Source organism: Cricetulus griseus (assembly GCF_003668045.3).
Source record: "Cricetulus griseus strain 17A/GY chromosome 1 unlocalized genomic scaffold, alternate assembly CriGri-PICRH-1.0 chr1_0, whole genome shotgun sequence".
NCBI lineage: Eukaryota > Metazoa > Chordata > Mammalia > Rodentia > Cricetidae > Cricetulus > Cricetulus griseus.
In genome coordinates, this window is record NW_023276806.1 from 158,948,267 (window position 1) to 158,971,647 (window position 23,381).

Consider the following 23,381-nt stretch of genomic DNA (forward strand, 5'->3'; position numbering starts at 1 on the left):
TTCAATTGGGATCTTTCCATGGCAAAAGGATAATGTGCCGCATATATTAGATGGGACACTGCAGAATGACAACAACATTCTGACTACTCCCAGCCTTTACTGAGCAGAGGTTCTATTGGCTGACCCAAGCTGTCTCCTCTCATTGTATTTTTATTCTCCTACAGTTAAAGCCACGGCCCAGTTATTCTTGAAGCCTTGTGGATATATGAATAGCTATAGACTACCAGCATTTCCATTGATGGCACCAAAGCAGGGGATGGTTTTACCTGGATATTGGAACAGCTGATGATCTCCACTCAAACCAGAAGCATATTCCTGCAACTGCACCTCCAATGCCAAACGGTAAGATCCCATTAATATTCTACCTTCTCTAGACTGAGGATTGAACCAAGGACCTTTGTCCATGTCAGGCAAGAACTCTACCCCTGCACTATATCTCTTCTTGTCTCTGACTTCCATTGTTTATTTTGATATGTGACTCCCTAAGCTGGATAGTGTTTAACTTGCCAAATAGTCGAGGCAGGCCTTGAACTTGTGACCCTCCAGTCTTAGCCTCCTGAGTAGCTGGGATTGTAGGCCTCAGGCAGCAGAACCAGATGAGTAAAATGATGGTCTCAGAGCAAATTTTGTGTTTTCAGACATCTCATTTGCCAAGAAGCTTCTTCTTACGGTTAATGTAACACAAAACAGAAATTGCTTACTGCTTCTGTCTGGTTTTGGGGCATCTAATGGGGGTCAGTTGAAGCTACAGCCAGCAATCACTTTTGTAAAAGAATAGAATTGGTTTTAAATGACATTGAACATGATGCACTTTCTACAATTATGCACTACAAATGTAAAACAAAACCTTTTATACAATTAATGCAGCACAAAACACAAGAACAATTACCTTTGAGATTTACTTTCTTTTCTGTAATGAGAAATAAAAACACACTATTTTATTTGCTGCAGTTGCTCAATTATTCAGGGGGGAAAATCTCAATTTCTGAAGCTTTAGAGGGAAAAAGTCTCATTTCTTTTCGAGCATGGTGATATATATTATACATGAATATGTAGAGGCAACTAGGGCTTCCCCATGGAATGGAAGCATGTCCCAATCCAGAAGTGAGCTGTGCTACGGGAAGCAGAGTGTCATCTGATTAGGTGTTTTCTTTTTCTTTTTTAGTAAACAATTGCTTGCAAAATCTGCTCAGTGTTAAAAAGTACTTATCATCCTCTTAACTTTGCTACATAGTTTTATAATTTCACAATTTATATCCGTGGCAATAAGTATATTTAATATAAGAAGAGAGTTGAATTCAGAAGAACAAGTATACCATGAGAATAGTAAAAAGTGTATATGAAAAAGAGAGTAGATTGAATGTTGTTGAGGAAGGTACAGAAGCAGAAAAAGACAAAGAACTGGTGCCAAAAGCAAACATGAGAGGGAGGAGTAGATATTTTAAAAATAGACAGATGAGCACACAAACAAGAAGAGATGGATGAGGCCAGGAAAATAAAAATGGCAGTGTCTATGGCATATTAGTTTCTTTTTAAGTACATTCAACATCACGATTGTGATATACACTTTGATTCCTTTCCACTAAAGGGGAAAGATGAGCTGTATTCAGACTTAGGGGACCTGGAGACAGTGAGAAATGACTGCCTTCTCTCTCACAGTTCGGGCTTGCTTTTCTTAGAAGCAACTTTGACAGAGAAGAGATAGGATGTGATAGAAGATAAACTCATCTTGAGGTTTTGATATTGACAAGAACCGCGCCTTAACTCTGTGAGTCTGACATGCCCTCCATTGCTGCTTGACATCAATGATGCATTCTAGTGGATTCACCAAATGACTTGGGGGAAGGAAGAGTAAAGAAGAGAGCACAAAAGCAAAAATCAAATAGACATGTAATGCAAATAAAAGTGTCAAAGAGAGACTGTGGATTAATACAGTTTTACAAGTATGGGTAAGAATCGGAAGTGTGTATGATTTACAAGTTGTAGCAGAACTAACCAAATGCACATTAGCGAAACTTGGAAAGCAGATAGGAAGTTATAAAATATATCACAGTAAATTATGAGGCTGTAAAAGTCGGGGTGGGGTAGGAGAGAGCATTATGATATAAAGTTCAAGGGAAAGATTCAGGGGGAAAAAGCAGGTAAGGAGAAGAGAGAGATTGGAGAGGTGATAAGGAGGGTCCAATAAAACTAAGATTGCATGAAAAATCCACAAGAAAACATGACACGTGGTAAACTAATTTAAAAAGTAGTAACAAACATATTTTAAATGAAGATAAAAGCCTATGTGGGCAGATAAAATTGTTCCACAAGCCATAGGTTACTAAATAAAAATCACAGTGCTGGGGAAGGTTACTCCCCAGGAGCCTATAGAGGGCTCCCTGTGGCCCCCAAAACAATACAGCCTGTTTTTACTGCAGTTGGTTGCTCACCAGAACTAGATGATAAGGCCCTATTGATTAAGATAACATATGCTGTGGTCATAGCAGTAGAGAAATGAAGCTGAAAATAAAATGGAAGCCTGCTGGCCAGCCCTTATAGTACCAGAAGTTGCCAGGCCAGAGGCTGGGAGAGAACTGTCATCAACAGTCTTACTCAGATATAGACTGCACGCTACACAACTGACCTACCATAAAAGACATACCTGGTGGTGCAATAGTGGCAACTCTGCTATAGAAGTGACCAACCACTTTCTACTCTGAATTGAGACCTGTTAAAGCAGTAGGAATTCACATCTGGTACTTAAAACCTGGTAAGAAACCTGTGGTAGTAGAATCATTCCCCTTAGTGGGAAAGTTACTGTTGGGTTTGTCAAATGGACACGGTGTACCCATATAATTTCTTTCTCAATAATTACATTTATCCTCATACATTAGTGCTGCTGTCAGCTTTGGTTAGAGAAGCTATCCTTTTTGCAGAGGGCGGAGGTAACTACAGAGACTTATAACTGGTCAAAGTCTTGAGAAAAAAAATGACAGCTGAATGCTTATGCACAAATGGGAAATCTGTCTCCTGTGGAGTTTGGAGAACATTATGGAGGAGAGGGCAGAAAGAATGTAAGAGTCATAGGACAGGGTACTGTGTTATGGGATGTTGTCTTCTGGGCATGAGGTGGCCATGACACTCCACACACAGCAGCTATGACTATCTGTATAAACCTGCACACAATTGAAGCCAGCAACATCTTGTCATGGCTAGGGAAGAGACTCATGAGGCCTCACTTCTCCCTGAGGATTTGTAGGCAGCTAGGAGGAGCTAGGACAGGAGAGCCTCACAGGGCTCTAAGAATTAAGTGATGCTTAGGGGTAGGGTGAGCACATTTTCTTCAGTCATGTATGAGGTTCCCATGTCCCTAGAAATCACCTCCCACCATTGCTCTGTAAGCAACCATAATAAAATTCAATAGGTCACCAAAACATGAAAATAGAAGGGGTGACATGCTGGAAAGAGAAGATCCCAGAGAGTAGGAGATAAGGTATTAATGGGGAAGATGAATATTACATTATGAAAATTCCCTAACAAGAAATTATTGCATATAAGTAATTCATGATAGTAATAACACAAAAAAGAGCTGTTGATTTTACAAATCACTCACTATGAGGTTGTACTTAGCATAGTGCAGTTCTCGGATGACGTAGTATAGACTTGCAATAACACTGCAGATGTCAGCCCTGAATTGATCTGTGAAGAGTTCGATGCCTGGGAGGAGCTGAGTGATTTCATACTGGGCATAGCTGTGTTCAGCTTTAGGATGTAGGAGTGTAGTACGAAGCAGACTCTGGAAAATGAAAAATGGTAAAATAAAGAGCCATGATGCCACCTGTGCCAACAAAACAAACAAGCCTAAACAGGTACATGAACCACTTCCTGAGGGGCCTTGTGTATGCTCTGTGTACTGCACTTCACAATAAATGGTGATTATTGATATTACCATCATTATAGTTTCGAAATGCTGCTATCATGCTAGGTGGGCTTTATGAATTCCATTATAATTGTATACTTACTTTTCTCAAAGAAAATATCATTATATTGCCATTTGGTGAGTCCTGTGTGGGGTGCTTCTGGTAAATTCTGTACAAATATTATCTCACTTAATTCTCACCTAACCTACTCTTAGAACAAAGGATTGTTATTTCACAAATGGTACCATTAAGGCTTAAGCAATGAACTTATATGAGTTTTCACAGTTAAGGATAGAATAAAAAGATTCCAAGTCATGTCTATTTAACTCAAGCACTATGATACTTGACTATACCAAGTTATAGATATAGGAGGTGGTGACTTGAAGGCTAGCCAGGCAGAGGAGATTTTAGACCGGAGTCTCTTACATAACTCATATAACCAGCAATAAGCAACATGTTAGGAAAACAAGATCTGTTTATAAAACCAAACTTTATATTTGAAAGTATTTCTTTGATTATCTTAATATGCAACCATTGTTGAAGCTAAAACATTATGAAATCATTTTAATGCATATATCAAGGAAGATTTTTAATTGGATCACTTATTAACATTATAAGGTATCCAATTTTCAAAGATGAATACAGCTGTTAGAAATTTTAATTCGCTTAATTTTCTTTTTAAAACCACTTTTAAAATTGACAGGCTTCTCCTCCTCCCCGCAGACTAGCTGTCATAGTACTGGAAGGTGCCATGAAAGCTTCCAAGGGAGGTCAGCAACCAATATTCCTACCTAGCAATGACACTTACAAATGACAATAAAGACCAGCATGGCACAATATACTCAAAGGTGGAATAGTGGCATTTATATGTTGGCAGTAACCAACAGCTCCCGAATTGTACTTAAGGCCTACTCAACAAGAGGAAAATCAAAATTGTGCCTTGTGCTGAAAAACTCATCAAATATCCAGAGATGGTGAGGTCATGATCGTAGAGAACCTACTACTGCCCGTTTACTAAGTCAGCATGGTTCCCAACTGTGTTATACTAATTCTCATACCCACAGAGAACTGTAGAAACTTCCCAGAGAACAACTCATCAAGGGGTACCAATGGATACATCTCCAACACAGCCCCACATCTAAAGCTCAGAAACATTGAGGAAGAGAGGGGCAGCAAGATGGGTCCTATGTAAGAGCCACAGGACCAGGAAATCTGCTATGAGATCATATCCCTAGAAATGACAGGGAAGCTATACCCATGTTACCTGAGCAGGCTGCCTAGCAGGACCAGATGAAGAACATCAACAGACACGCTAACATGGAAGGGGGAAATCTCACAGGATCCCACCTACAGACAAAAAACTACAGGCAACTAAGAAATGCTGAGTGTAGGAGAAACAGTCTTCCCCAAGGATGAGTTCAATTTGATGAGTCTCGTTTGTTATCTGAAACCAAGTGGTCGATCCTGAAACCACATACACACAAACAATACTAAAAGGATTTAGTAGGCTGTAGTCATATATTTAGGCATATATGTGTAACAATAACAGTGAAATAAAAAGAAGCCATGAATCCAAGAGGTGCAGGAAGTATAATTTGCGAGAGAATGATGCTAAGAAAGGGATGGAGGAAAATGATAAAAATTCTAAACTAATTAACCAGCTTCTAAAATAAATCTCACAGGCTAATGTTTATTTTAGGTGTGGCATTACTAATGTAGTAATGTAGACACACTAAACAAAAAGTTAACCATTTTTAATCGTACACTTTCTATAACACAGACAGTATAAACAAAGAGCTAACTAACCAAGCAGCTGAAGCTAGGGCATGGGGGAGGGGGTCACAGGCAGACAGTCAGTCCCATTGCTCTTCACGCCCCTCACTTCCCTCTCAAGCAAACATACTAGAATGTAAGAAAACTGTAGTCTGCCCTTAAATTTGAAGAAGCCTTTTGCAAATAATTTATCTATCCAGATTCTAGAAACCATCCACTGACTGTGGCACACACAGCAAGGGCATCTACCATCCATGAACATGAACAGGGCCTCTGGCAGAAAGCCCTGCTTACATCCCGACTCTGATGTCTCAGGTTTCAGGTAAAAGCAACTTTTTCCTTTAGTGAGAAGTCCTGAGGAACACAAGCACTCCTGTGACTTTAAGTCAGGTTATCTCCTACCTTCACTTTATGACACTCTCCCATGCAGCCAAGCACAACCTTACTTAATAGAGTCAAGGTAAAGGCCTGGCAACCATGTAGAGTCATGCAGACTGGTTCTGTACTGACAACTATGAAAGAGCCCACTAAACACAGGACACACAGTTTCCCTGTGTGTAAAACTGTACCCAATAGAGGAGGAATGGGACAGAAAAGTGACTGTTCCACGTTAGCAGGGAAGGAAGGTGCCAGTCTTATGCAGCCAAGGCAGGAAAGATGAGCTTGTGGCTTTCAGTGAACTCCTGCTGTTTTTCTACCTGTGATGTTTACGCTCAGGATAAACCACATCTGTTTACTGGTTACGTAAGTGACTCTATCACTCCAGTAAACATACATAAACTGTTACCTGAAAAAGCAATGCTGACAAGATGCAACAGTTGGTTCTTTGCTTAACATTTGCAGTCTTAATAAACCTAAATAATAAGAAAATCCAATTAGTAGACAACATTCCAAAGTTTTGATATGAATATATTTGGATATGTGTCTAGAACCCAGAAAACATTGGGGGACACATATATGAAAGAAAACTTAAGGAAAAGTAAAGAAGAAGATGAAAAATTACCCTATATCCTACCACTGGTAATATTTCTGTTGATTTTCTTCTAGACTTTTTCTTTTATATTCACACACAAAGAAAGAAAAGCATATTCATATTATGATTAAAATTACACCACAGACACTATTTATTCATTACACATTATATAAGCATCTTTTCTATTCATGGACTTAACATCGTTACTTTAAAGAACTGTAGTGTTTTATTGTGTAGATTATCATACGTAAAAATCTCAATTTCAACTTTTTTCCTCCAATGCTAATGTAAATATTAATGTAAGTAAAGTTTTTAGTGCTTATCTTATTTATTCCATCAGGTAAATCCCTAAAAGTGCCAATTTTTGGCACAAAAAAAAAATGAGGAATGAGAGGATTTACATGAGTATGGGTGAATAATTGCCCCAAAGGCTAGGGCCGTATGGTATGTTGCCATTCACCACATTAAGTCTTTCCAGCCAAAATGAAAATTGTACCTCTCCTCTATGATTGTTTCCTCTCATGTCCCTTGGAGGGGTTTGTGTTCCTTTATGTGACACTTGCAACCCGCCTTTGCAGCAGTAAACCAAATTACCTTCTCTTAAATCTTACTGAGATGAATAAAAGCAGGCAGCTGGCTAGGCTGTGGTGACAACACAGTCCCTCTGAGTTCATCTGTGTGGGTGCCAGAGGACTCTGCAATCAAAGAGTGTCCTCTGCTCTGAGAATATTCGGCCAGCTAAAGTCCCTGTGAACTCAGTCCCCTCGGGGAGCCAGCTTGCAGCCAGGAACCAGAAATGACTTTCTTACTTGAAATCACTAGTTAATAATGTCAGAAGCTCCAAGCTGAGGTGCCCTCAGCAATGACTGTCCCTTCCCAGGTGTCAATCTTCCCCTCTCTCCTTTCTTGGCCTCACTCCAAGCTCTACCAAGTCCTAAGTCTGCTGTGCATGTGTATAAGTGTGTTCACGTGTATGTGTGTTTGAATGTGTGTGTGTATCTGTTTGGCTTTAGTCCAAGCACGAGTTCCTTCCCAAGGGGACAATGTCAAAATTGACAGATGTTCTTTCATGTGGAATACTTTTAGGGAAATGTATTACTTCCTCTACTTCCCAAAGTACCAATTTTTTGAAAGCTAAAAGAAGTTTCGTCATTTAATATGTCATATAACTCAAAATACAGTGTGGCGTTTTCTTCATCACACCTCACAGGTGAACTAAGGGAAGTGACTGGGAAGGGTATCTCTTCTACTCTGGACTTTTGGGATTTCCTACAGTTATGTGAGATGTTAACCATATACAAAGCATTGTGATAAACATTTGTATGTGGAAGGCTGAATCGCAAATCAAAAGACACTTGTACCCTTACCCAAGAACCTGGGAAAATACTACCTTTTATGGCAAGAAACTATGCAGACACAATTAGATTAAAGAGATGGGGTAAATATCCACAACTGTCTTGACAGCTCCAGTATAGCCACAGTGGCACTTGTAACAGATGGACCAGAAGGCCTGAGGAGCACAGGGAAACGTGAGAATGGAAGTAAAGGCCAGAGAGAGCTGATCTAGAGAGGGGGAAAATAGAGAAATGGTGGAAGGAGAGCAAGATATTAGTAGACACTGATGTTAAAACAAAAGGTGGGGCTGTGAGCCACAGAGTAAAAGAGGATCCTGTAGCAAGGAAAGGTCCAGGGAACAGACCTACCCTAGTGTTCTCAGAGGAGGCATAACCCACAACACCTTGACTTTGGGACTTTGGAACCTCCTAACTGTAAGATAATAAATGTGTACATAGGTTGGGGCTGTAGCCCAGTGGTCAGTGCTTGCCTAGCATGTGAAAAGCCCTGGGTTAATCCTCAGCACCACAAAGCAACAGAAATTTGTTTTGTTTTAAAACACTGTAGTAACTCGTTATGGCAGCAGTAGGGAAGAGATGCTGCTGTGTAATCAACGGTGAGGTACACTGTGGTCTAACTCCCAGTAACCTCAGAACAGGAGTACACTGGGAGATGGAGTCTTTAAAGAGGCACTTAAATGAAGATGATGGCATGGGTCAGGGATGGGCCCTGGTCCAACATCATGTGTCCTTCTAAGGAGAAGAGATTTAAATACAGACAGATTCAGAGAGAAAACCATGTGAGGACCCAGAGAAAAGTGACTACCTACAAACCACAAAGGAGGTCGTCTCAAGAAGGCATCAGCCGACATGTCAACTCCAGGCATCCAGCCTCTAACACTATAATATGACAAATGTCTGCAGTTTGAGGCTACTGTTATAGCAAACCAAGCTAGCCAGTATAGTGTGTGTGTGTGTGTGTGTGTGTGTGTGTGTGTGTGTGTGTGTGTTTGTGTGTGTGTCCACCACACACCACAAGGACACTGAATTTAGAGGACAAATAACACTGAGGACATGGGGTTCCTGGGATGCTCTCAAACTTGGCCTGAGTAGCCAACCTGCTATACTCCTGCCCCACATCAGCAATTCCTACACTCATTGTGCATTATTTAAGTACTACTGAGAGCCAACACCATGCCAGGCACTTGGGATGCATCAATAAATAAAGAAATGGTATGTGTTCAGGTGGGACTCATCTCCTGGGGGCAGAAATGCCACAGAAGGAAAGGACAGTCATAAGTAAAACTATTGAAGCATGAAATTGCATTGTCCTATTAGATGGGCATAACTGTAGAGGAAGCCAAGGCGGGCAGTAGCTAGTGCACGGCTCACCCCATGCTTGTACTCACTGTGCTATCTTTGCTGCAATCACTGCCCCTTGCAAACACCCCCAAATGCCAAGCTTTGATAGAAATTCTTCACTGTAGTCTTTGAAAACAGGAGGTGAAGAGTTGTTGGTGGCACTGGGGATGGAGGTGCCAAATTCTTTCCAGGTGTGCAGCGCATCTGGCTTTCTGAATATGTCATCAAGAGCTTGACACCAACATTTAAAAGCAGCCCTAAGAGAAAAACAGCACTGAGTGGGGTGTCCTCTCAGGTCAGTAATGAAAGCAGCCCCCCCACAAGAGGGAAATCAGGCAGACCAGCATGCAGCCACTGCAAATATTAGAGGGTAAAACCATAGGGTGTGTTCCCGATAGTGTCTGTAATGTAATAAATCAAGTGAAGCAATGCAATATTATTGTAGAACTAACATTTATGGAAGAAAACATTTTTTCCTAATTAAAAAAATTGAACAAACAGAAGTTTGTGTCTGCTAACTTCTACAGCACTACCTTTTCTTTTCTGCAAAGACGAAGAGACTTCCGAGTGAATGCAATAACTGAACTTTAAGACTTCTTTGATTGCTGTCTTGGAGAACGTCTGTATTTTTAATCAAGCAAAAGAACAAATGTCAGTTCTAAGGAAAATATTTCCTTTATATTTGCAAGAATATTTTCCACAGCATTATTTCTTAACTGTGGAGACAGCGGTAAGAAAAACCCAAGTTAATAGTGTTTTCAAATGTCACACACTATGTATACACCCAGAGAAAGAGCAAACGAGGTTCTGTTTGAACACTGAGGAATGGGAGATTGAGTCTAAGGCCCCAGAAACACAAAGGCTCCATGGAGAAAGCAGAGTGAAGCCATGCTGGCAGAATTGGTTAATGAGACTTGAGGGGGAGTGGGAGAAGGCTACAGAGATGAAAATGGAGTGGGTGCCTGGAGTTGGACTTTCTAAAGACAGAGCACTGGGATCCTCAAGAGGGAGGTAGTGCCTAAATTCTAGAGGTCCTGGAATGCCACTTGGAGAGGTGGTGATTGCACTGTAACAGACAGGCCGGTCCCAAGAGTTGGCTTTCAGAAGATCTGATAAGATCCTAGCAGATCAGATTTTTTTTTTCTTTCACCCATCTGGGGATTGGGGGGAGTATTTTTTTATCATGCATTTTCAGCTTTCTAATGAATGCACCTATAATTAGGGTGTTGTAACCAGAAGAAACCAACAGACATGGCAGGAGTTTCTAATGAACACAGCACTCTCTCCTAGACGGCATCTCTGAGACCTCAGGCAGGGTTTTGTGAATTGTCACAAAGTAGTATCACCTGGAAGGTTGCAAGTAGCAGCCAAGGATGCAGGATGCCCTGCAGAAACTTGCCCCACAGTGATCAAGAAAAGTAAGATCCCTGCTCATGAAGGCTAATATATAACTTTGTTTTGTAGGGTGTTTTAAAGGTACTTTCATCTGATTTCTAATTGCCCTGAATTTTCCACAAGTATAACCATTGCAGTGTTTGGTTTTGTTCAGAACAAAACTCAGAGTGCTGATAGGACTTAATTCACCAGCACAACACACCTGTGTCAGTCTATACACATCACCATGGTGATTCCTCAATCGAGATGGTAGCAACTGGCCCATTGTACTTCCTCATTTATATATTAAACCATAGAATCTAATTATAGAGTCATTTTGTATTCCTCCTTATTTTATCTTTACAGCTCCATACTGAATTTTCAGAAATCATGGATCACAAAGAAAGTATGAATTACAGATTTTATTTTAGGGAATAAATGGAGAATGATACGATGCCTGTTGCAAAGGGGGCTGTCCCTGGCCATACAATACAGTCTAAGGACACACTCTTGGATTTCTGGAAAAGCCACATCTAAGAGAAAGATGTGAGGGTGGGGTTAGCTAGGGCAGAGCAGAAGTGCTTGCCAGGGTCACCATCCTTATAAGGGGCTCCAAGTTCCAGCAAGAGAACCAGGCAGAGGGAGGGCCTACAGCGGTCACAGCCAGGTGAGTAACAACAGGAGGCTGGAGGCATCTTCCACCTCTAAAATGTCCTGTCACAGACTAAAAGACTGCAAAAATCAAATACACAAGTTCCTTCATCCTGCTTAAATTTTTTTAAATTCACTTATTATTAGTGTTTTGTATGGAGGGGGTGTGCACATCCCACGGCTTACATGTCAATGTCAGAGGACAACTTTGTGGGGTTGGTTCTCTGCTTCCACCTTTACATGGGGATTGAACTTGGGTCTCCACTCTTGTACAACAAACACTTTTACTGGCTGGGCATCTCTTCTCTGCAGCCCTCATCCTACTTTTAAAGGTAGCGTCTCAGGACCAGAGGTAACCTCATGCTAACACTGAAGGTCATAATGACAATTCATAATGGGTTGGTCTTACCTATAGTTTGGTAAAAGGAAGAAATTACCAGCCCCAACTGTGAATAGGGAAGTTTGCTTTTCTCCACGGAACTAAAAACTCTGAAGTTTTCCTGAGAAAGGTCAGGGGGTGTTGACATGTGCATCTCTTCTGTTCCCAGGCAAAACTCCACCTTCCCTGAGGAAAACTGCATGTTGCTTATCCCTCCTTTTTCACCTAAAGGTATGATGAAAAAAATGGAAAATGGTAAGTGGAAAAAGAGGGGAAAGATGGACAAGTAGAGGAATGCCAAGGAGGAAGGAAGGACAGGCTTTTGTATATAGATTGGCTTGTCTGCAATCAGAGGGATGCAGTTTTCTTAGCCACGGGGTCCAGTATGGATACTGAAGGCTGCAGCCATTCAAGCGGATGGGCTCTGTATCTTCATGAATCAGGAAAAGCACCACAGACGGGCAGCCAGCCAGGCTAAGACACCACAGGAATACAGAAAGACAGGCAGGCTAAGGCAGTACAGAGGGGCAGCCAGCCAAGCTAAGATACTACAGAAAGACAGACAGACAGGCTAAGATACTACAAAAGGACAGACAGACAAGCTAAGGCACTACAGAAAGACAAACAGACTGAGGCAGTACAGATGGGCAGCCAGCCAGGCTAAGGCACTACAGAAGGACAGACAGACAGGCTAAAGTTGATCTAATATTTTGCTTCTTTTGTAAGCTGGGGGAAGAGAGAGGGTTTGAGTCTGCCTTCTTAAAAATAGTTTGCCATACTTAAGATTTTAGTTCACCTCTGGGACAGAAACAAACCTCTTGGAGAGAAGCAACATGTATGTAGCTCTGACCTGAAACAAGAAGAAAGGAATGGAGAAAAATCTGTCTTGTTAGAAGACCAGAGAACACAGGGGAAAAAATGGTCAGGGAAGCGATGGAAAGGAAGCCGAGGCAGATGCTGTGATGGAGGCTGATGTCCACGACCTGAGGACGAGGGATGAACTATGAGAACGTTTCAGCACCAGGAGAGCCTCAGGGTTAGCGGGGAGAACCATTCTGAGGAGTTAGCCTTGATTTTGTAACTCGTGTCCTTATGTACCAATAATATATCTAGAAATTGGAGGAGGTTAATATGATACGTAGAATTAATTATGCATGCTCCCCAGAACTCACCAATTAGGGTAGGCTAGCCAGCCAGCCAGCCAATGAGCACCAGGGAACCACTTGCTCAGCTTCCCTGTGACCAGCATGCTTTGTTTTACATGGGCTCTAGAGATAAAACCCAGGTCCTTGTGTTTTACCCACTGAACTATCTCCCCAATGTCCATACTTTGTCTGCATTCACCCCTCCTAACTGCCCTCCCTTGTTCCTTTCGCTGGCCCACTTTCTCCCCTCCAAAGACCCCCTTCTACCTTCATGCCACATACATCCATCACCCTTTCTTTCTCCTGCTCCCCAGTCTCTGTAACAGAAATTTTATCAATGCCTCTTTTTAAATCCAGCTATTCCTTTGAGACTGATGAGGGGCATCTGGAAAGAGGTTCTGCTTAACTTGGTATAAGTCAATCACCTCCCAAAGGACAGTCATCATAGCTCTGCACCTGCAAAGAAAGCTCCAAGACCTCCGAGGCACAGAACCAAAACTTTCATAGATGGCATTTTCCTTTATAGCTACTGTATTCCCAGAAGCTGGCTAGTCCAGCAGAAAGTTTAAGGCAGGTCAGGTGTCTTGGCTGGAATAAAGTATATGAGAGAGATGATGGAATTTGCTAGACGAGATAGGAAAAGGCTGCGGGGGGGGGGGTAGCATGTTGCAGGGAGGGGGTTGTGAGGCCGGAATGTTCTTTGGGATCGTACCCCCACTGAAGTACAGATCAAGGGACAGAGAATAACTTTTACCTTGTGTCTGTGCGAGAAATAATAGAAGCAGCTTCTTGGTGTGTCGCACTGATCTGTTATGATACTTGGACTTTTCCAGTGTCTCTCGAAAGCATCTCAAAGTATCTTCCACATCCACAGGCACACAGACAAGCTGTTTGGCTCGTTGATGCTCTGAAATGGAGGAGACCATTAGGGATAAAGGACAACATGAACTGTTCTAGTTCAGAGACCTTCTTGGCCTGGACCTGAATTCAAAGGCCCCAGTCTGTAGCAGGTGTTTGACATGTCATGAATTTTGTTTTATAGCATATTTCTAAGTTCTTTTTTATAGACAGAAAAGTTTAAATTTTTTATTAAGAAATGCAAATAACTTTAGATCTTGACAATTTTCCTTATGAAACCTACTTTTTCATTAAAAAATGAAATAATATACTCCTTTTCAACAGCCTCTTCAAAGCCAGGTGCACTGAGAAACAAAAGGGAAGAAACAACAACAAAAAAATCTTGGAGACAAGCAGCCAGTCTCAGAAAGGGAGGGAAAGGCAGGCCTTGAGAGGGGAAAAGCGGGTAAGGCCATGTGTGGGGCTGGAGCTAAGCAGGTGCTCTGACATGTGCCAGGAAGAGAAGCCCATGGGAGAGTTGCTGCTTGGTCTCTGGGCAGTGAGGATGGTCCAGAAATTGAATGACTGCAGATGGGCTGAAGGTGAGTGGGCTTGCAGGATTCTACACTGAATAGCTAAGGAATTTACTTCTTCAGTAAATTCCTGAACAAGTAGGAGGTCCCAGTAAAAATTTAAAGTCTTGAAAATGTAGCTCCTTCCTAGTTAATAGAACACTAAGAGGTCAAAGGGTGTGACCTCATCCTTAAGAAGTGCCCCGTCTAGCTGATGAAAGAAGGCTTTCTAAGACAAGAGAATTAGTCACATTTGCACAGAGCATCTGGTTAAATGATAAAATGAGGGAAATAAAGAAGACAGAAATAAAGAGGGGCAGGAAAGGGTACACTGATATCTCTCCAGCCCCGATAAGTCTAGTAATTTACTGTGAGTGATTGACTCCTAAAAGCAGCCATGAGAGAGCTAGAGCATTATTACCCTTATTTTACAGATGAGGAAAGGAAGACATGGGGTGGGGCTGCCAGATCAGCATCCCAATCTGGAATCCAGGGAGTTGTTCCTGAGAACACATACATGTCTTGTGCCAGTATTAGGACAGACAGACAGCAGCAATGATATGGAGTTTGAGACACAGTGAGCAAACTTGACTATCCTGTTGAACAAAAGAGTCTGCCCCAGTCCTGAAGTCTTCATTAAAGGAGTTGCCTTTATTTTCTCCAATGGAAAACCAGGGACATGCTTCGAGTAGGACTGGCACATACGCGCAGGGATTTTAGAATGGTGAGGTACTAGCTCTGTTCCTGTAGGAGTGCCACAGAGAGAGGCAGCGGCTACAAGACTGTTCACTTGACAGAAGTTTGTGAAGTGGCTACCAGGGAGCTCCTGGAGGGAACAGGAGCAGTCAGTGGCCTCCATGGCAAAGGAGTTACCAAGGGGGCCACCTCTGCCTCCACCCTTTCAGGGCAGGTTGCTTACTGCCCACTCGGTGGAAAAGAAAGACTCAAAGCAGGCCAGGGAGATCTGGAAAATATCCACCCAGCCCCCACACCAGCACCCAGCTGCCCATGGAGACCTTCGCTTGAGCAATTCTCAACTCCCCACTCCTTCAAAGCATCTGTTTTCTCCTCCAGAGAATCATTCCCAGCAGCATATTTTGATATTATTTCTTCCATCTTTAAAAAAGAAAAAGATCTCTCTCTTGGCTTATTTCCCCCTAGGCTAGCATCCTATTTCTCTGTTCTGCTTTATACCAAAATTCCCCCCAAAAGTTGTCTGCACTCACTGTTTCCATTTTTTTTTTTTCAACTTAAGGAAGAATTTGTTTGGGCTTATGGTTCCAGAGGGATGAGTACATTATATCAGGGCAGATCTTAAATAAGCAACATAGTGGTCCACCCGATGTCTTAGGGAGGAAAAGCAAATCACAAAATTAGTAGAAGGGAAGGGAAATAGACATGAAACAACATGCAACAGATTCAATATTATTTTGTCTTGAAATTTCCTTTGTTTAAAATACTAGTTTTTAGTTTCATCTCTCAGCAGTTAAGAGCACTGGCTGCTCTTCCAGAGGACCTAGGTTCAATTCCCAGGTCCCACATGGTAACTCACAACTGCCTGTTACAGGCCTTTAGCTTAGGCTTTTCCCCAACTAGCTTTTATAACTTAATTAACCTGCTTTTATAAATCTACATTTTGCCATGTGGCTCAGTTTCCTCACCTCTGTACCACTTGTCTGACTTGCTCCATGTCTTGATGGTGTGTCTCCTGCCTCTCTTCTTCCCAGAATTCTCTCTTTCTCCACAGACACTCTGCCTATTCTCTCCTGCCTAGCTATTAGCCATTCGGTTTTCTATTAAACCAATCAAAATGATACATATCATACAGTGTAAACAAATATCCCACTACACAAGTGTTTCTAGAAGATTCCTTTTAAATTGTAAAGTCTCTTGTTGTTGGGTCCCAGTGCCCACAGGGTCTCTGTGAGTAGCTTGTCAGCCAATAACCACAGGTACATCCTGTTTTCTAGTCCTGGCTTACAGCCTCGACCTTGCCCCACTACACCTGGGAAATCAGGAGCTCTTCTTCCAGGAGTTCTTACACCTGGGGTTTTTTCAATGTGCTGTAAGTGTATATAAGGCTGCTCCCTCCCAATAAAAGCGGTGGAGCTGTGGAGAAGACGAATAAGGATGGAAAGATGCACATAGCACAAGCAGCCGGACGTCTCAGAGTTTACCTAAATCTCCAGGCTTTCGCCCTATACTTGGACTTAGTCTCAGCTTGGATGCCACATCTTGTGTCACTCCTTGCCCCAAATCCTCCTCCTGCTCCCTCTGTCATCTACAGAAAACACCAACACTCTACAAACCACCCATCTGAACATACAGGAACTGGCTCCCTCAGCTGCTCTACCTGCTTCCTACTGTTCTATCCTTCACTCCCTTCTGCACCTGGCTTGTTTCCAGTCCACAGGCTTAGCCCATTGGTTCACTTTGGTCTAGAACATTCTTCTCTCAAATATCCTATGTCTTGCTTCTAAATTCCTTGAGACTATTACTTAGCTGTTAACTTCCTAGTGAGGCCTTCATTTATCACCCTATTTAAAATAGAAGCTCTTCTATTTCCAGATTATCCCCATATCACTGTGATCTTCTGACATGCTGTGTCGTACCTGCTTATTGGATATCTCCACTAGGATGATGTTCATTGAAGACAAAGTCTTTGTCCATTTGGTCCAGTACTACATACATCCCAAGCACCTGCTAACTGTTATGTGATAATGACTACGGTCTTCAAAGCTCAGTGGCTAATCTCAATGACCTTGTCTTGGCATTTGAGTTCTGCGTTCTCTGCAAAGCACACCCTGTGTTCCTTATACCCTACCTCTCACACCCCTACCTGTATTTACAGCACCCTCAAGTTTGTAGATTGTTAGTGGGATTTTTTTTTTCCTTGCAAGAATTCATTAGCTTCTTGTTTTATCTTCTTCTGCTTGGAGATCGAGGCAGAGAAAGAAGATAAACAGATGCCTCAGTAGAGTCTGGCTGCTACAACAACATAGCACAACTTACAAACAAAAGAAATTCACCTTTCATAGATATAAAGGCTGGAAGTCTTAACCAACATGCCAACATTTTCAGATTTGGTGAGGGCCCTCACTTCTGATTGCTGATAGCCACCTTCAAAGGGCATCCCTTCCACATCAGAAAAAGAGGCCTAGAGTGCTCTCCTATGCTGCCTTCAAAGAACACAATCCCATTCATGAGAACTCTAACCTCATGACCTACTCACCTCTTAAAGGCCCCGCTTCTAGTTTCACATAGGAATTAGAATTTCAGCACATAAATTTTGAAAGGCCAGAAACATTTGGCCCATAACTAGCCAAGAGAAAGGAAGTAAGCTAAAAAAAAAAAAAAAGTTCCACATATTATTGAGAGACACACCCATGAAATATCTACAAGACCTGAACAATTCCGACACGAATTAACATCCAAAATGGATGGGCCCCATCCCTAGATGAAGAGCTACAGAAAATGAGTCGCAGTTGATATGGGAGGAGAAGGGACTGTGTCTTCCCCAGGACTAATCCCCACCCCAACCCTAAGAACATATAATATGTACAAGCAAAACTAAAGGGCTCAGTGGGTTGTATTTATGTATTTATTCATTTACATTTGTATTTGTATATGTAACAATAATAAAGAAAAAGATGTGATAAGCTTAAAAGAGGGGGATAGAGAAGGAGTTGGAGGGATATGAAATGATGTAACATTTTAATTTTTAAAATAAATAAAATAATATGAGAGGGAGTTACTTTCTTTAGGCTTAGTTTTAAAATACCCAATAAAATTTGCGGATAGCATTCACCTCAGATAGTTACTGTTTTAACTTGTATGTCATGTGTCTGGGAAGATATCTGTTGTAGTGTAAACATTTGTTATATGGAGACTTGCATCACCACTGCTACTTACTAAGTTTTTTAAAAAACAGGTCTGTACCAAATCACAATACTTTTCCACACGATGGTAGTCCCAGAAGCTTACATTTCCCAGTGACATTAGGCATCTTTGTTTTACTGTTGGCACAACAATGAAACTGCCCAGCCACTCCCTTCTCATGGTGTATCCCAATCATGAAGTATCATGTGGCTGTACATGGAGCACTTGTGTGCACTGGGCATCACATCAGGCACTGAAGAAATACAAGTGAACAGAACATGGAACTGGCTCTCACACAACTGACAAACCAAGCTAAACCTTGAAAATGTAATTATAATAAACAGTCTGAATGAGACCACTGGTGCTCATGTGTCTTTATGGAAACCTCTACTTTTGTTTTTGTTTTTTTGTTTGCTTTTTTTTTTTCTGAGACAGGGTTTCTCTGTAGCTTTGGAGCCTGGTCATTCTGTAGACCAGACTGACCTCAATCTCACAGAGATCTGTCTGCCTCTGCCTTGCCTCCCAAGTGCTGGGATTAAAGGCGTGCACCACCACCACCTGGCAGAACCTCTATTGGTAGCTGACACCTCTTGTATTTTGCTAAACTATTTTTTTTAATTTCCTTTTCCTTTTTTCTTTTTAAGAGTTTTAGCATACCTTTTCCCTTGTAACATAATTAGGGTTCTGGTGGTGGTCTGTAGCTATCTCTATCTCCAGGAGATACAATAATCCAAGAAGAAAGGAAACATCAAAAATCCCAGGCTAGCTCCCTTGGGCCTATATCAAGGCGACTGTACTCAGAAATTTTCCATGGATCATTCCAGAAAGTGTTTCAAAGTCAGTAATAGTATTTCAATAGTTTGAAATCAATAAGGAGGAAGTGTCTGGTATGAGGTGGCCTACTATGTGTCTCACGGTACCCATGTAGAAAGGAAATGCTAATCACAGCCAAATGTTGGATCTACCAAGAAAGAAACCTAGAGAAGATGAGTCTACTCTACACAGCTGACCACATCTATCCCAGTGGCCAGACACTCATGAAACATACCCACCAAAGGCTGGGAATTCTATCAAACCTGAGGACATACTAGCCCAATCAGAGAACTTAAAATATCCAATCAGATCAAGCCTCAAGATAGAAGTTCTGGACAGGATATAAAAACCTTTTAATAAAAGGCACAGCTAAGGTTATCTCCCAGATGGAGCTTAATAAGCAGGCAAGCTACCCATCTATATAAGAATAACCTATAAAAGGAGTTAGTCTCACTTCTTCAAATCTACCCCATGCCTCTCCTTAGCCATCCACCAGCCATTGACCCCCTGCCTCTCCTTAGGCATCCACCAGCCATTGACACCCTGCCTCTCCCTAGTTATCCACCAGCCATCGACCCCCTGCCTCTCCTTAGGTATCCACCAGCCATGACCCATGCCTCTCTTCCGCCATGCAGGCAAAGTCAGGAATACAACAGCACCCATTTCCTCTGACCTGTGCCTCCTTTGGTTGGTTTCCTGTGTGGGTGAAGACATCATTATCCACCTGATGCAAACCCCATGACAATGGGAGCTCCTTCTATCCTCATCTGCCCCCCCCCCCATCATGCATAGTCAGAACAGAATGAAGTCCTGTGGCCTTCTTTTTCCTATCTTTCCTGTCTGTTCTCTCTCTACTATAACTGCTCACCTGCAGGCCAACATTTATATATAAGCCAGGAGCAGCAAGTCTCCGGTTTCCACATGGGCTCTTTTGAACCTATTTCCCACATTTCTGTCGAAGAGACTTTGAAGAAGATGAATGGGATCATTTGACTCTTTCCTCCTTGTGTAGTTTTGCCTGGTTCCCCTCTCCTCTCCAGATAAACCTGAGCCCCTTTGTCTTTCTAGCTGAGATATTTTACTGCCTACTTCCTGCCAACCTTCCTGACCTTTTGCCTTCTACAGCCCCTCAAAGACAAAGCTAGCCATACACCAATGCAGTTCATAGGAAGAGAAATAGTAATATTACCAGTTACAATCCCCATTTATCTCCTTCGACAGACCATAAACTCCTCTCTGACGAATCAGTAATCCCATTCATCTTTGTATTCCCTGTACCTTATGACAGCATTTATAACTTAGCAGATGCTCAGTAAGTGTTTGCAGAATGACATGATGGCTGAGGGACTAATGACATATCTACACATACAGGAGTATAGTAGATAAATAATAAGTGAAAGAATTGTAAGGTCCCAATGATTCTGCTCCTTTCCTGTCCCCAAAACATGGACACGGGAAAAGCACAGTACAGCGCAATCTTTACTGCCAGTCTCATCTTTTTCTTTAAAGAATTGTTTGTTTAATCATGATAATACAATTAGATTTGTTTGGGCTTAGGCTTGTTTTATTTTTATCTGCATGCATGTGTATGTCTATGTGAGTCTATACCACATGTGTACAGACACCCACAAAGTATTGTGTTGGAGTTGGACTGCCTGAAGCTGGAGTGACAGGCAGTTATGAGTGACACAATCTGGGTGCTGGGAACTGATCCCATAGCCTCTAGAACCACAGCAAGTTCACTAAACTGATGAACAATCTCTTCAGTCACTCTATTTTTACCTTGTTCTATTGCCTTATTTCTAAAAGTTGTACTGGCAGAAACATTCTGGAAGTCTCTTCAGCTAAAAGCAAGTAAGTCAAGGCAGGAGAGAGCCCTCGCCAGCTCTCTAATTATACCCCCAACAACTTAGCATGTCACAGTCAGTAGGAGCCTGTACACTGAACAAGGAAATGGAAGCTACTGTCAGAATCAGATGAGCAAAACAAACAGGAAAAAAAGGTTAAAATTTTTTTTAAAAAAAAATGAGTTCCCAAGAAGAGAAAAATGTGCAAAGTAGACTTCTCTCATCAAATCTCTTTTTCTTTTTCTTACATTTCCCTTCAGCTAATAAAAAGATTTTAAACCTGGAAAAGTGTTTATCATTTTTGTAGGACATTTACAGCAATATCAGATGATAAGTATCAAATGGTTTGTTTTCAAGTAAACCTGAAAAATTGAGTTTGCTCACATCGTGGGAGAGTTGACATGTGGAACTCGATGACAAGCCTTAAAGGAAACTGAGGTTCCAGTTAAAACTGGATCTAACCTGAAAGGATAAGCATCTTCAGCAAGTCACTGCATCCTTCTGCATCTGGCAGCGTCCTGGGTGAAGAAGGGTCGATCATGAGTTGCTTCCCAATGAAGTTCCGGCAGGTTATCTTAAAAAGATGAGAAAAGACAGCACTTAGGTGTATATAGTTTAAAGTCTGGATCACTTGAAATGTTTGTCTCCGTCTCTGTCAAAATAGATGTGAAACAGTACTACAAATAAAAGCTGGTGGAACAGCGCTCAGTGATGAGGACTTTGGGGAAAACTCGGCCATATAATTTTTTCATATTTCTCTTGTACACAGCACAGCTGGGAGAACACTGGGGAAATTACATGCAGCAATTAGAATAGGATTTTCTGATATTCTATGAATTGGCTGATCTAAATATATATTCCATTATGTGAGCTGAAGCACATTCCAAATACAGTCTTCTTTTCCAAAGGCAGATTCAGTTCCAGCCTACTCATAATTAATGCGATTTTTAACTTCCCTGATGAAGTTTTACAAAACTAATTGCTTCTATACTATTTTGACAATTTCTTGAACAGATGTTTGAGTCCTCAAATTGTAAAATATGTGAAAACAGAAAAGTGTTTAGATGAAAGGAAATTCCCTTAAAGAGTCCAAGGCCCTGTTCCCTCTACGTCTCTACTCATATCCCTTGGTTTAACCCAAACCAATCAATCAAGATGCAGCTGTCTCTCAGCCCAGTATGGTGAAAATGCTTCTTCACTGTCCCTTGAGGACTTTCCATAATGAGATGGAAACAGTCTGATAAGATGCAAACTCCTTCCTGCCGTTTAATAAAATACATCAGGATGGTCCATCCTTTCCCCAGCTTCTTTAAACAAATCTTTATTGAATGCCAGAGTGGTATGCACTGTTGCATGCTAAAAGGATGATGTAGCAGCAGTGAACAAAACAGACAAAAATTTCTATTCTGTAGGAAATGTACTTCAGTGGGTTCTAAGAACAAACGCAAAACCAAAATACATAATGAGGCACATGAAAGAGTTTTAGCTGCTATGGAGGAATGGTGCAAACGGACATGTAGTTTTAGATATGGGAGAAAGGGAGAAGTTCAGCCCAGAGTGCAAAAGGTGAGGAGGGGAAATCAGTGTGGGCATATAGACGGAAGCACACTCCACAAAAAAGGGATAACAAATGCGATGAGCCTGAGGTAAGAAGTCTTGAGAATAATGTAGTAAAACCTGCAGCTACAGATGGGTATGGTCTAGGCCACTTGTACTCTCAACACTCAGGAGGCAGACACTGAAGGACTGCTGTTAAGTTCAAGGCCAACCTAGTTGGCACAATGAGTTCTGGACCTGCCACAGCTATATAGACCCTGTCTCAAAAATATCCAAATAAAAAGTACAGTTTAAAAACTTGGAGGAGAACTGAGTGTGGTGGCACATGCCTGAAACCCTAGGACTCAGGAGTTCAAGTTCATCCTCTACTATACAGAAGGTCATGGGTCATTCTTGAGCTATATGAGATCTTGTCCAAAACAAACAACAAAATACCTATTGGGAAAGTGTGAGGTGCTAGCCAATAACAAAAGCAAACACTCAACAGGCCCCTGAAAACTACTCTGGGATTGAAGTATTGTTCCCAGTGCTTCTCAGGAGTGTGTCAGCCCTGACTTGGACATTCGTTTCTTGTAGAGAAGGCCTTAACTTCTGATTTGTTATATCTAGAAAGTGCTGAGCAAGAGCAAGCTGTCCATAACATTTGTGGATCTGGACAGAGAACACCCAAGTGAAAATACTGCTTATTTGGGCTCCTAAATCTTCCCCTTTTATATGTGTGGTAACAGGAACCCACAGCTGCTTGAGAAATAGTACAGATTACCTTCTGTCCATTGTCAGCCTCGTATCTGGCACAAGCCTGTTGAGCAATATCGGGGCCATTGAACTTTTGTATCCTCGTGAGCAGCTGGCGCTGCGCATACACCAGCAGAGGCGTCACTTGCTCTGTATACCGCTCACTGGGTCATGGTAAAGAATATATTGAAAAATTAACTTGAGCTAAAAGACTATTTCTCCCCCAAAATCTGTTACTTTTTGTTGCC

The 23,381-nt window shown here is 41.7% G+C and overlaps 1 protein-coding gene across 1 annotated transcript in view; it reads right to left on the reverse strand.

The window, feature by feature from the left end:
- Positions 1-23,381, reverse strand: part of Cfap54 (cilia and flagella associated protein 54) — a 293,678-nt gene that overhangs the window by 134,844 nt on the left and 135,453 nt on the right. The window contains 8 exon segments of the mRNA XM_035451711.1: positions 3,596-3,778; positions 6,463-6,529; positions 9,392-9,601; positions 9,878-9,965; positions 11,779-11,973; positions 13,648-13,800; positions 21,304-21,415; positions 23,162-23,297. Of these exon segments, the coding sequence (XP_035307602.1) occupies positions 3,596-3,778; positions 6,463-6,529; positions 9,392-9,601; positions 9,878-9,965; positions 11,779-11,973; positions 13,648-13,800; positions 21,304-21,415; positions 23,162-23,297 (1,144 nt within the window).